We start from the raw sequence: 13,840 nt of genomic DNA, 5'->3' as shown, positions 1-13,840 counted from the left end.
ATTGTCTAGAACCAGGTCTTAGGAGTTTCACATTTCTGGGGGCTCGTCTCCCCGGGCCCCGGTTAATTTCCCTCTCGCGCTGGTGCAGGCGGCCCCCTCCGGACATCTTTTGGCTCTTTTCAGCATCAGTTTCCCCCAAGGGGGCGGGAGGGGGACGAGTATGGAGCCGCTCCTGCCCTCCTCTCCGAGCCGGGGAAGAGGAGACGTGAGAGGGAGGATCTGCTGAGTCCAGGCGCCGGCGGGGACTCCGCCGAAGCAGTAGTCTCCCCTGGCCAGTGCCCCGGGGCACTTCGCGAGCACTGCGCCCCTCTCCGCCGCGCCGCCCGAGTCCGCGGTCCAGCCGCGCCGCGCGGAGGCGCCCCTGCTTCCCCGCCCCCGACCCGGCGCTCCCGCGCTCCCCCTAGCGGCCGCCGCGCGGCCTCGCTCCGTCCCAGGCTCGTCGGCGGCGCAGCTCACGTGACCGCGCTCCGGGCCTGCGGCCGCTGTCGGTTCCCCCAGTCACCGAGCGAGAGGGAAGAAACAAGATGGCGGCTGAAGGCGATCCGGAGTGGGGCCCCAGCAATTCGGATTGAGCCTTCTCCCTCCACCCGCTTCCGCCGGCCGGGCCCCTCCCGCCCGGCCCCGCGGGCCTCCCCACCCGGCCCCGGCGCCCCCCACCGCCACCCCTCCGCCCGCCCCTCCCCCCTCCGCTTTCCCTTCTCCCCCCGCCTCGGCTCCGACATGAGGGGCCGGCGGGGCAGGCCGCCCAAGCAGCCCGCGGCTCCCGCTGCGGAGCGCTGCACCCCGGCCCCGCCGCCGCCGCCGCCGCCTCCGCCCACGTCCGGACCCATCGGGGGGCTCCGCTCGCGGCACCGCGGCAGCAGCCGGGGCAGGTGGGCCGCCGCCCAGGCTGAGGTGGCGCCCAAGACGCGGCTGAGCTCGCCCAGGGGGGGCAGCAGTAGCCGGAGGAAGCCGCCGCCGCCGCCGCCGCCGCCGCCGGCCCCCCCAGCACCAGCGCCCCGGGCCGGGGGGGGCGAGGAGGCGGGGGCGGCAGGACGGGGGGCGGGGGCGGCGGCGGCCACCTGGCCCGGACCACCCCGGCCCGGAGGGCCGTCAACAAAGTGGTGTACGATGACCACGAGAGCGAAGAGGAGGAGGAGGAGGAGGAGGACATGGTCTCCGAGGAGGAGGAGGAGGAGGAGGAGGACGGCGACGCCGAGGAGACCCAAGATTCCGAGGACGACGAGGAGGATGAGATGGAGGAGGACGACGATGATTCCGATTATCCGGAGGAGATGGAAGACGACGACGACGACGCCAGTTACTGCACGGAAAGCAGCTTCAGGAGCCATAGCACCTATAGCAGCACTCCAGGTACCCACCCAGCCCAGTTGCTGCAGACTCCTTCCCCACCTCCTCTACCCTCCCCCCTTGCTCGCTCCCTCTCTGGTCTCCCCCCACCCCCACCTCCCCCCCCAAACGGAGGGGAAATGCGACGGCACATCAAGTGGCAAAAAACTAGATTTACAAGAGGAAAGAGGCGCATTGTTCAAAATGGAGATTGCATTGTTGCAGTTTGCAGGCCACACACTCGCTCTCTCTTTCTCTCCCCCCAACCCCCTCTTTTTCCTCTTCAAAATTTGTGCCAGTGCAGTGTCTCCACCGGGCAGGATTGAAACTTTGGCACACACATTTCCATCGCATTCATTTTTCTCCCCTTGTTTTGGTTTGGTTTTTGGAATGAAAGAAGCCTCTTGTTTTGCAAACCTCTTTGCATTTCTAATGTGGTTTCTTTTAGATTTTTATTATATATCTGTTCCTTAAAAGGGAATTGAGGATTTAGACAGATTGTGGCACACAGATACACAAAAACATGCTTCTCTTCACACTCCTAGCAGTGTGGTTTTAAAATTGTGTTAAGGAAATGGATCAGTGGGGTTAGTAGGGGAGCCTTATCTGGTCCTGTGTGTTTGTTTTTATTCTCGGGTGCTAAGGGGCTCGTGCAACAGTTGCTAGTAAATGGCTGATTAAAAAGCAACGTAGAAAACCAGACGAAACCAAAACGAATTTGGCAGTACATTCGATTCCAGGTCATTTTGGTAAAATCCAAAATAAAAGTAGGAAAGCGTTAGCAACACGCGGCTTAGCTAATTCGATCCCTTTGCTTCGCCTGAGAAATGCAGTTTCGGATCACCTGTTGCAGAAGATGTATAGTTGATCATGCAGACATAATTGCTGAAGGTGAACTTTTGGACTAACTTCTAAGTTACACAGCAGAAGTGCGTGGGGATTTATTACAAAATGACTTTTTTTTTTTTTTTCCCCCATTCTGTTTCTAAGGATAAGTCTTCCTTGGATGTGTAATGAATTTCTCCAGGGTGACTTCTCTCCTTTTTTCTCACAGAAAGTTTCTCTGGGCTGGTGCTGAGATGCATTTGTTTTGTTTTGTTTTGTTTTGATTTCAAACACACAATTGCTGCTTTGTATTAAATACGCAGTTGCAGGTTACTACATTGTGAAAAAAAAAAGTAATTTGTAACAATAGCCTACAAGATTCTTTCTTTACATTTTCATTAGTCTGGATTAACTAAATTAGATTCCAGTTTTACGAGCATTTACAAAGTTAAGTTTATGAAGAAATAGGATGTTAACAAAGTAATTAAGGTGTGTCACTGGTTTTAAAAAGAGACTAGGGTAGCAGAAGAGGTTAAATTAAAATATTTCCATTTTTTTTTATAAATGCTTAACTACTTATGGAGGAGTGTGTTAAGCCAGACTAGACTCATATGGGTTGTCTTAACAGCAAGTGCAGAAGGTAATTTTTTTGCCTGACAGAATAGTTAGTTGCCTGCCTTTGCCCGGTTGGGGGGGGGGGGGTGGGGAGAAGGAAGGGAGGCTGGGAGGAGATTGAAGGGAATGAATCAAGTTCAAGTATTTATGTCTTGCACGTAGAAGGAACTGCATGCCACTTTTCATTTCTCGCCAAGTTCGTATCTTTTATAGTAATAGTTTTTACCTTACGAAATCGCATGTGGTTCTTTCTGCCCAGAATTGAAAGACCCAGAGAGACTGAATTACACTATCTGAGCAAGTTATTTGGGGCTAGACAGAGCCGAGGCATTTTGGCAGGGTCGTTCAGCTAACTTTGACCTCTCTTTGAGGGACCAGCAGGCAATACTTAGGGTTGAGAGCTTGTGTGTATGCCGACTTAAATTACAATTTGTGTTTAGGTGTCCTTTAAAAAAAAAAACAACAAAAAGCAAATTTGTATATTTGTGTACTTCCGTGACATTTTGTTTTTATTAATGATATTTGTATCCTACCTGGTAGGATTCTTGTCCTATGTTTACATGAAGTTAAGGCTTATATTTTTTGTATTAATCTTCTATCCCTTGCAGTTCCTAGTACAGTATCTTGCACATAGCAGCCACTCATCAAAGATTGGTTAGATAAATGATGGTTAGGTAAGAGCTGTAATAGATGCAAGTTTTGATAATTCTACAATGGGTGCCATAGCTCCTAAATATTTGGGATTTGGGAAACTAAAAATGAGTCTAAGTAAATTTTGATAGTTTGACCCAGTGAGTGTTTTTAGTCGCAGAGTTAGCGTGTTTCGTTTATGCCATTTCATATTTCGTACGGCTATTTCATATTACTTGCCAGGCATTTGCCTCTCTTTATTGGATGTGGTGTTAACTTGTTGGACGATTTACTTTTTAAAGCACATTATTTCTCAAGATCAGGGTAAAAGGGATCATGCATTTTGTGTTCTAAACTTTGAGAATATGTCCACTTGGCCGGAATGAGTAACAGTGCATGACAGTGAGTTGTTGAGGCTGAGCACCAGTTTCTTTGGTTTTATTGTCTGTACTTCCAGACAATAAAGGCTGGGAAGGAGGCTGTCAGGTAAATGTGTGTGTATATGTGTATGCTTGGGAAGAAAAAAACATTGTGGGACTTGATATCCCAAGAGCACATAAAGAAATAGGATTGGTGGCTTAGAATCCTGTACTGTCAAAGGATTACTCTTTATTGGTAATTTAGAACAACTTGATTGATTTTCGTAGACTAGAACTTTGGCTTAAGTACTAACATGTTAAATTCCCAGCAAAAGAAATTATTCACTAGTTTATTCGTCTATCGACTACTATGTAGGTAATATGACTATTCATGATGCAGAGACGTTGGTTGGTACTACAAGCTTACTTTTCTAAAACCATCATTTTTTTTTAAAGTTTATTTATTTTGAGAGAGAGAGAGCGCATATGAGCAGGGGAGGGGCAGAGAGCGAGAGCGAGAGCATCCCGAGCAGGCTCTGTATTTGGGTCCACAAAGGGCTCAGACTCCTGAACCGTGAGATCGTGACCTGAGCCGAAATCAAGACTGGCTCAACGGACTGAGTCACCCAGGTGCCCCCCACCATCGATTTTTTTTTTAAGTTTTTTTTTTTTTTTTTGGTAATCTCTATTCCCAATGGGTAGAGATCAAGAATGGCATGCTCCACCAACTGAGCCAGCTAGGTACCCCTAAAATCATAGATTAACAAGTTTTTTTTCATTGGAGAGTTAAATGTTTACCTTTTATGGAGAAAAATTTTAAATGGGTACATAAGGTATTCACATGACAGTATGATAGAGATGACAGTTTGTTAATATAAAATTGAAATCATCTAGTTTTTTCAGCTAGAGGCATATGGCTAAAAAGTCTTTTATTTATTTTTATTGTTTAATTTAGAATATTTTAGCCTGTAGGTTGTATGATATATTTTGTCAACACACTGAGAAAGACTATATAGAAAATGTGTTTTATTTTTTTATTTTTATTTATTTTTTAAATGTTTATTTTTGAGTGGGGTGCCTGGGTGGCTCAGTCGATTAAGTGTCCGACTTTGGCTCAGGCTGTGATCTCACGGTCTGTGAGTTCGAGCCCCATGTCGGGCTCTGTGCTGACAGCCCAGAACCTGGAGCCTGCTTCAGATCTGTGTCTTCCTCTCTTTCTCTGCTCCTTCCCTGCTCACGCTCTGTCTCTGTTTCTCAAAAATAAATAAATGTTTAAAAAAAAATTAAAAAAACTAAAAATGGTTATTTTTGAGAGAGAGAGAAAGCACGAGCAGGGGAGGGAAGCAGGTGGACAGAGCATCTGAAGCAGGCTCTGTGCTGACAGCAGAGAGCCGGATGCGGGGCTGGAACTCATGAACCATGAGATCATGACCGGAGCTGAAGTCAGACACTTCATCGACTGAGCCATCCAGGCACCCCAAAAATGTGTTTTAATAGGCATTTGGTAGAATTCTGGCAGCACCTTAAAATCAAGCATTTGCTAAATTAAAAAAATTAAATCATACTTGAAACTGAATTTTTTTTTTTTCATGTAACCTGTGTGGGACTTCTGAGGTATTCTACTTAGTTGGAATTATGAAATTTGGAACCTCTGATGACTTCAGAAAGCCAAAGACCTGGTGGTACCCTGGGAGAGTAGGTGATTTATATCCTCTAAGGATTATGACAGAGAACAGTGGCCTCTATGCCATGAATGAACTGTAGATTTATCTGAAGCAGAATTTGTTACTGGTTTGGCATTATTTATTCCAACCAGTGTCAACCAAGTATCTTTTCAGTGTTTGTGTAATTCCTGATTGCTACAAGTCAACTACAAAATGCAGTAGAGATTTAGAGGAGGATGAGATCATACCCTCTTTGGGGGAGTTGGTGTGGGTATATGCTTTCTGGATGGGCATGTGCAAGGTGATGATGGATAGACCAAGGGAGGGAGGAACATGAACTAAGGCACTGATTTTTTTTTTTTTTTTAAAGATTTTCTTTTAAGTAACCTCTACACCCATCGTGGGGCTTGAACCCACAACCCTGAGATCAAGAGTCACATGCTCCACAGACCGAGCCAGCTAGGCACTGATTTTAAAGTGTGGGCAGTCTTAAGTAACCTGGTTTAGCAAGAGCATGAGCATGTAAATAAGAAACTGTAGGAGTGCCTGCATGGCTCAGTTGGTTAAGTATCTGGCTCTTGATTTCAGCTCAGGTCATGATCTCACACTTCGTGGGTTTGAGACCCACGTCGGGCTCTGTGCTAACAGCTCAGAGCTTGCTTGGGATTCATTCTCTCTCTCTCTCTCTCTCTCTCTTTCTCTCTCTCTCTTTCTCCCTTTCTCCCTTTCTCCCTCCCTCGTCCCCCCCACCCGCTCCTCCCCTGCTCTTGCTCTCTCAAAATAAATATGCATTAAGAGAAAATTAAAAAAAAAACAACCGTAAAGGTCTGTCGTTGGGCAGTATCTAGAGGACCAGGCTATAGTGTTTGTACTTTCCGGCTCTCATCTGTAGGGTAAATATCAGGCTGGATCAGTGATCCTCTGTCATTTTTCATTCCTGGAACCCCCGGGGGATGTGCTGTATTCCCATCAGCAGCACGCAGGAGAATGAAACAAAACCAAATCAAATCATGGAGACTCTTGTTAAGTCACCATTGCAGCCAGCTCATTCCCCCCAAATTGAGAGTATTACTGGAGGAGGTAGTTTCTGAAGCTGCCCCCTACCCCATCTGTTTCAATTCTGTTTCATTTGCGGGTATTGGTGATCGATCAGAAGATCTGGAAACAAGTGGAATATGATTTTAGTGGGATGTTAGCAGGTTTAGCATGGCTTCTGTTCTGTAGGATGGATTGGAGGGTGAGGTAGCTAGTGGGGATCTGGAGAGGTTTGGAAGCACTGAATGGAAGATCAGTTCAGGAGGTTCCTCAGAGTTCTCCAGGCCTCGACAACATCAGAAGTGTAGACAGAGGAATGCATCACATAGGCTTCTGGAGGAACGGCCGTGTTTTGAGTGGCAAGAGGAATTCAGGATTATAAGGGAAATGAGCGGGATCTGTTTTCAGGTATCTGTATCTGAAGAGGTTAAACATGAGAAGCGAAAGAAAGAAAATGAGGGCCTCAACGAGTTATTAAAAAGTTGGGCAGCCTGATCTGTGAGTGGCGAGCAGGGACATCTGAGGTGTGCAGTAGTACGCTGTCTGGTGTACAGTTCGCGTCCATCGTCTTTCCCGGCGAGTACTTGGAAGCGGAGCTATGTACTGAAACGTGTATGGACGGCAGGACGGGTTGTTGAGGCCGGGAGCTCTGATCTAGTCCAGTAGACTCTCTTTTCGTCTTCAGTACCTGGTGTGCTCCCTGTGCCTGCAGATCCCTGGAGGGGGTATACAGGGGCTGTAAGGTGGTGATTGTGGTGGGGGACTCAGACCGGAGCAGATCCTAGCAGATACCCTCTTTGCATTGAATTGATTCCTCCCTTCTTGCCCCTTAGCCAAGCCCGAATCCCGAATCCCGAATCCCGCTTCCTGCTTTCCAGGAGGCATCTCCCAGAAGTCTTCCCAGAGTACTGTTGCTCACCTTGGTCTTTTTTTCTCTTTGAATGCCTGCTTATAGCCTATATCATAGGCTCAACTTCATGGTTGAGCACTAGTTTAGCATTGACCCTCATTCTAATTTTTTCATGCTTTCAGTTCTTTAAAATGGTTAAGCCTCAGGAGGCAGGACATTTCTTTAAAAAAACACAAAACTTACACTTGCAAAATGCACTTTAAGAGTTTATCTTTTTAAGTGATCTCTACACCCAATGTGGGACTTGAACTCATAACCCCAAGATAACTGAGCCAGCCAGGCATCCCGGCAAAGTGCACTTTAAAAGTGCGTATATGTAAAATCATATAGAAAGAATGAAAGTGCCTATAACTCAATGTAATTATGTTTTAATTTCTTTGTTTATTGGTATATGGAAAATTATTTTATATTTTTCTAGCTATTAAGTTCTGTTACTCAAATACTACGTTTTGACTACTGAATGATTTTTTAAAATAGTAACAGTAATAGCTAACATTGATTGGACACCTAAATTACTGAATAACTCTCAAACAGTATTTATTATTTTTTAATTTTTTAAATGTTTTATTTATTTATTTTTAGAGAGAGCATGCGCATGTCTGCACACAAGCATGCATGAGTGGGAGGGGGGCAGAGAGAGAATCCCAAGCAGTCTCCATGCTATAAGTTTAGAGTCCCACTTGGGGCTGGATCTCACTAACCATGAAATCTTGACCTGAGGCAAAATCAAGAGTCAGAGGTTTAGCCAACCGAACCACCCAGGAACCCCAGTAATTCCATTTTTTTAAGTCTTTTTTTTTTTTTAAGTTTATTCATTTTTGAGAGACAGAGAGAGAGAGAGAGAATGGGGGAGGGGCAGAGAGAGGGAGAGAGAGAGAGAATCCCAAACAGGGACCATGCTGTCAGCAAAGAGTCCGCTGTGGGGCTTGAACTCACAAACCCGTGAGGTCATGATCTAAGCTGAAATCAAGAGTCGGACGCTTAACCAACTGAGCCACCCAGGCATCCCCCAATAATTCATTTTTTGAAACAACAGCTTTATTGATATAAATATATATATTTCATAAAATTCACCCTTTTTTAAAGCGTCTAATCGAGTGTTTTTTAATATATTCACAGAGTTGTGCAGCCATCGGCATTTCCTAATTTCATACCAGTTTTTCATATCTTCCCCCAAAAGAAATCCGTACCCATAGCAGTCACTCCCGGTTCTCTCTTTCCTCCATTGCCATCCCCTGACAATAACTATTTTCATTCTGTGTTGATTTGTCTTTTTTGGATGAAATCTCATATACATGGAATCATACAACATGTAGCTTCTTTCACTTAGCATAATGTTTTCAAGGCTCATGCATGTTGTAGCATGTAGCAGTACTGTATTTGAAGAATAGTCCATTATATGGACATACCACATTTTGTTTACCTGTTCGTCCAGTGATGGAAATTTGAACTGTTTCCACTTTTTGCCTGTTGCGAATAATGCTGACATCAACATTTTGTGTGTAGGTTTTTGTCTCCACAGTGTTTTCGTTTCTTAAGGGTGTAACCTGGGAGTGGAATTGGCGGATCATTATAAATGCAGTCTTGATAAAATCATTTTGATCGGACATTTTGTTCCGATAGTTTTAAAACCGTTCTCTTACGATGAATGAGAGCTGGGTTGTAAGTCTTTCATATTATCTGGGATTTTTGGACTGCCTTAGGTCATTTTGGATAATTTATTCCGGAAGGATTTGTCGGAAGACTACTGTGAGTGGAGTCATACCATTGATTTCCACACTGTGAGTGTGGGGACTTGTGGCAGGCACCCGCGTGTGTGAACCCACCACAAGATTTTAGGCTGTTAAGATGTACGAGAATCTGAGGAGTATAGATACATTTTGTCGTGTGTGTCAAGGGTCTAAAGAGGTGGCATGGAGCACAGAGATTTAAAGTGGAGAATCTGGACCAGACTTCATGAATTTGAATCTGGGCTCTGTGGTGAATGGGCCATTTGCTTAACAGTGTCTCACTTTGCTCATTTGTAAAATGGAGATATCATAGCATTTGATTCAGGGTGTTGTGAGGATTAAATGGCTAATACACGTGAAATGCCTCGGACAGTGGCACATGGTATAAAGATTCAGCAGATAGTAGCTATTATCATCTGTTGGTACGTTCCTGAACTGAAGATGGAGATTCTGTGCAGATATCAGGGCCTTAATTCCAGTCTAGTGAAGTAGTAGTTTATTCTGTCAGAAGATGTCATCTGATTCGCCAGGTCTAAAAATATTTTGAGGACCCCATTTAAGTAAAAATATGCATTAAAACAGAGCTTTAATACCCCCCAGAAAAGAAATATTGAATGTTTAACTTACCCATTAAAAAAATTTGGTTTACCTCACATCTGATTTATTCCAGAACTATTATAAATAGTATATTTCCTTCAGTTATTTGCAATGGTCATTAAAGTAATAGAAAGCACTCTTGCTACTCTAACTCTTTGGTAGTTCGTGCTGCCTTTCTCTGCCTGTTCCTTCAACACCAGTTTTCCAGGTTTTCAAACCAGCCCATGCATGGCCCCCTCACTATCTCCCTTCTTCCCTGGGGAGCTCATCTGTTTTCAAGTTGTTTTTAAGAATTGTGGTGAAAAATTATAAAAATAGTGCAGATTTACTCTTTTGGGAAAATACACATAATACAAAGATGAAAATGAAAATCTATAATCTCACCAACCAGAGGTAACTACCAGGAATGTTTTTATACCATTTCCTATAACATGTTTTTACCTACATATTTTTAAAAAGGTACAACTAGGATTATATCAAACAAACTGTTTTTAATTGATATATAGCAAGATTTTCCCCTGTCACGGTCTTTATCAAGGTAGTGTATGAACACAGGTAACATAAATTAAAATTGTATTAAAGGCTCATAGTGAACAAAAGCAGCTCCCTGCCTATACCTCTTTCCACCCAAGACCCCTCCAAAGGTGACTTTCAATTCTTGTAGCTGTATCCCCCCCCGCCCCCCCGGGATTTACCACAGTATTTTAAAATAATATGCTTATATTTGGTTTATCAGTTTCTGACATTTCTCTTTTGACTTTGTTAATGATAGATGAAGATTTAGCCTTATTATAATTACCCTTTTCCATATCTTCTCATTACAGCATGATTTTTGGATAAATGTTGAGGAATATATTACATTATTATAAGTATGTAAATATTGACAGTTGAACCAAATACCGTGCTATAATTATAATTATTATTACTAACTATTTTCCTGGAGTTCATTGCCTTATTTTTTTACTTGGTTAATGTTCTGTGTATCTAGCCCAGTGCACTGTCAAGTCTGTAAAATATCTCCTGCTATTTTCTAAACTGTCAAATGTAACAGTTCCATGGGTGCCTGGCTGGCTCAGTTGGTAGAGCATGCGACTCTTGATCTTGGGGTTGTGAGTTTGAGTCCCACATTGGGTTTAGAGATTACTTAAAAATAAAATGTTTAAAAAAAAATAACAGTTCCATGTTTTTTGCTTGTTGCTCTCCCTTCTGCACCCCTCTCCATCTATGCTTTCACCTGAACTGATTGCTCTTGTAGATTTTTTGAACATCACATTGGAACTTCTTTTTTGCTGCTTCCCCATGTAGATTCTGTTTTTTGAGTCTTACATTTTTCCTGATCCACTTCTTTTTTTCAGCACCACCTCTAGTTGCTTCCTAAGAATGGATGTGCATGAGAAATAAACTTAAAAAAAAAAATCATTGATGTTTAAAATGCCCTTTGCAACTCTAATACTTGATAGATTGGCTGGGTATATAGGATCCTAAATTTAAAAATCAGTTTCACTTGAAAGATTTGCTTGATTGTATTCCAGAATCTAGTGTTGCTGCTGAGAAGTCTAGGGCCATTCTGATGACTTTCTTCACGTGTGACTTGTTTTTTTCCTTTGTAAAGTTTTTAGGCCCTTTTTATGGTCTCTACTTTCATGAGGTTTTTCAGTAATACCATATCCCTTGATGTAGGTTTTTGTTTCATTAATTGCGCTGGGTGCTTGGTGGTCCCTCTCCCTTCTTTTTAATTAAAAATTTTTTTATTTTATTTTAAGTAAACTGGACACCACGTGTGGGCTCAGACTCAGGACCCTGAGATCAAGAGTCCTGTACTCTACACCCTCCACCCACTGAGCCATCTTGGCACTTTTGGTGGGCCCTTTTAAAATGGAGATTTATTTGTGTTCTTTAATTTTGGGGAAGTTTTTTCTGTTATTTGCTCATTTTCCCCCAAATTTGCTTTGTTTTCTTCTTGGACTCCTAGTTAGATGTTGGATCTGTTAGACTGATCTTACTAAGTTTCTTGTCTTTTTAAATTTTTTTTTTGTCTTTTTGTCCTTTTGGAGTGCTTTCGGGGAGATTTCTTTCTTTTTCTTTTCCAGACTTTCTGTTAAGTTCTTATTTCAGCTATCAGATATTTAATTTCTAATCTTTAAAAAAATTTTTTTATGGAGTGCCTGGGTGGCTCAGTTGGTTAAGTGTCCTACTTCGGCTTACGTCATGATCTCATGGTTCGTGGAAGGCAGCTATGCTCACCACTGTACCACCAACGCTCACGGTTCGTGGGTTTGAGCCCAATATCGGGCTCTGGGCTGACAGCTCAGAGCCTGGAGCCTGCTTCGGACTCTGCGTCTTCCTCTTTCTCTGCCCCTCCCCCGCTTGTGCTCTGTCTCTCTGTCTCTCAAAAATAAACGTTACGGGGCGCCTGGGTGGCTCAGTCGGTTAAGCGTCCGACTTCGGCTCAGGTCATGATCTCTCAGTCTGTGAGTTCGAGCCCCGCATCGGGCTCTGTGCTGACAGCTCGGAGCCTGGAGCCTGTTTCAGATTCTGTGTCTCCCTCTCTCTGACCCTCCCCCGTTCATGCTCTGTCTCTCTCTGTCTCAAAAAAAAAAAAAAAAAAAAAAAAAAAAATAAATAAATAAATAAATAAATAAACGTTAAAAAATTAAAAAAAAAATTTTATTGTAACTAGGCTCCATGACCAACATGGGGCTTGAATTCACGACCCTGAAACCAAGAGTTGTACACTTCTACCTACTGAACCAGCCAGGCACCCCAGTTATTTAATTTCTAAAAGTTGCTTTTTTTTGTTGCCTTTTCATAGAAGCATCCTGTTTAACGATATATTTTCTTATGTTTCTTATTAATGGTAATTAAAAAATTATTGAAGTACACCTTTCATATATAATAAAATTCACCCTTTTTAGTATATAATTTTGACTCTAAGTTTCGGCAAACACATACCAAGGCTGTGCACCGCCATGTTAATTCCATGTTAATTTGCATTTACCTAGTGATTAATGATGCTTAATATCTTTTCATATACTTATTTGCTTGTCTGTGAAGCAAATCTTTGGTGAAGTGTCTGTTGAAATATTCTGCCCAATTTTTAATTATTGAATTACTGAAATATTTAATTTTTATTATTGAATTTGGAAAGTTTAGCTAACAATAATTATTTATGTTACATAACTTCCCAAAGCTTTTTCCTCTGTTCCTATGTTAGATCATCCTCTTCTTGGAAGTAATGCCCTTTCTTATCTTCTTATCTCTCTGATGACATTTATTATAGTTTTCTTGAGCTTTTTTTTTGTTACCTCAGATTCCATTCTTTTTGTTTTGCTTGTTGTTGTTTGTTTTAAATGTTTATTTTTGAGAGAGAGAGAGAGAGAGAGCGAGAGGGTGTGTGCGATGAGTGGGGAGGGGCAGAGAGAGAGGGAGACAGAGGATCTGAAGCAGGTTCTGTACTGACTGACAGAGAGCCCGATGTGGGGCTTGAACCCGTGAACAGCGAGATCATGACCTGAGCTAAAGTCAGATGCTTAACCAGTTGAGCCACCGAGGTGTCCAATTTATTGTTGTTGTTGTTGTTGTTGTTGTTTTGTTTAAGTAGGCTCCATATCCAATGTGGGGTTTGAACTCACAACCCTGAGATCAAGTCACATGCTCTACTGACTGAACCAGCCAGGTGCCCCAGATTCCATTCTTCTCTTTCAGTTTTCTCTCCTTAATCGTGGAGGCTTTTTTTGGATACCGTGAACCTTAGCTGTTCATGGAGTGAGACACTGAATAGCACCCACTCTGGGTAATGGGTGGCCATGGTTTCTCAACTGGTAAGTTTCACTGTAAGGTGATTGGGGAGTGAGACTTCCTTTTCTTTGGTGGAACCCCAGATACCAGTATTTGTTATTTTTGTGTATTTTCATTTTTCTCTTTAATTTTTCTCCTGTGAGTCTGTTTGCTTTCTTAAGAGAAGATTTCTTAAATTTCTTGCCTGTGGCTGGAACTTAGGGGTCTGAGAGAGTGTGTATGCCCAGTATCCTGGGAAATTAGATGACGGAAGGTGGCTAGGGCTCTCACGTGTATGCACGTGTCACTAAATTTCCCATAGGAACCCTGAGTTAGCTGTCTCATTCCTCCCCTCCACTTCTGAAAGTT

At 43.2% G+C, this 13,840-nt stretch overlaps 1 protein-coding gene across 1 annotated transcript in view; it reads left to right on the top strand.

The window, feature by feature from the left end:
• The first annotated feature begins 720 nt into the window (after positions 1–720).
• BPTF (bromodomain PHD finger transcription factor) overlaps positions 721–13,840 on the top strand; it is a 147,698-nt gene continuing 134,578 nt past the window's right edge. Inside the window, 2 exon segments of the mRNA XM_042966712.1 lie at positions 721–975; positions 978–1,353. Coding sequence (XP_042822646.1) covers positions 721–975; positions 978–1,353 — 631 coding nt within the window.

Source organism: Panthera tigris, chromosome E1 (assembly GCF_018350195.1).
Source record: "Panthera tigris isolate Pti1 chromosome E1, P.tigris_Pti1_mat1.1, whole genome shotgun sequence".
Taxonomy (NCBI): Eukaryota; Metazoa; Chordata; class Mammalia; order Carnivora; family Felidae; genus Panthera; species Panthera tigris.
This window is presented reverse-complemented; position numbering and strand designations above follow the sequence as displayed.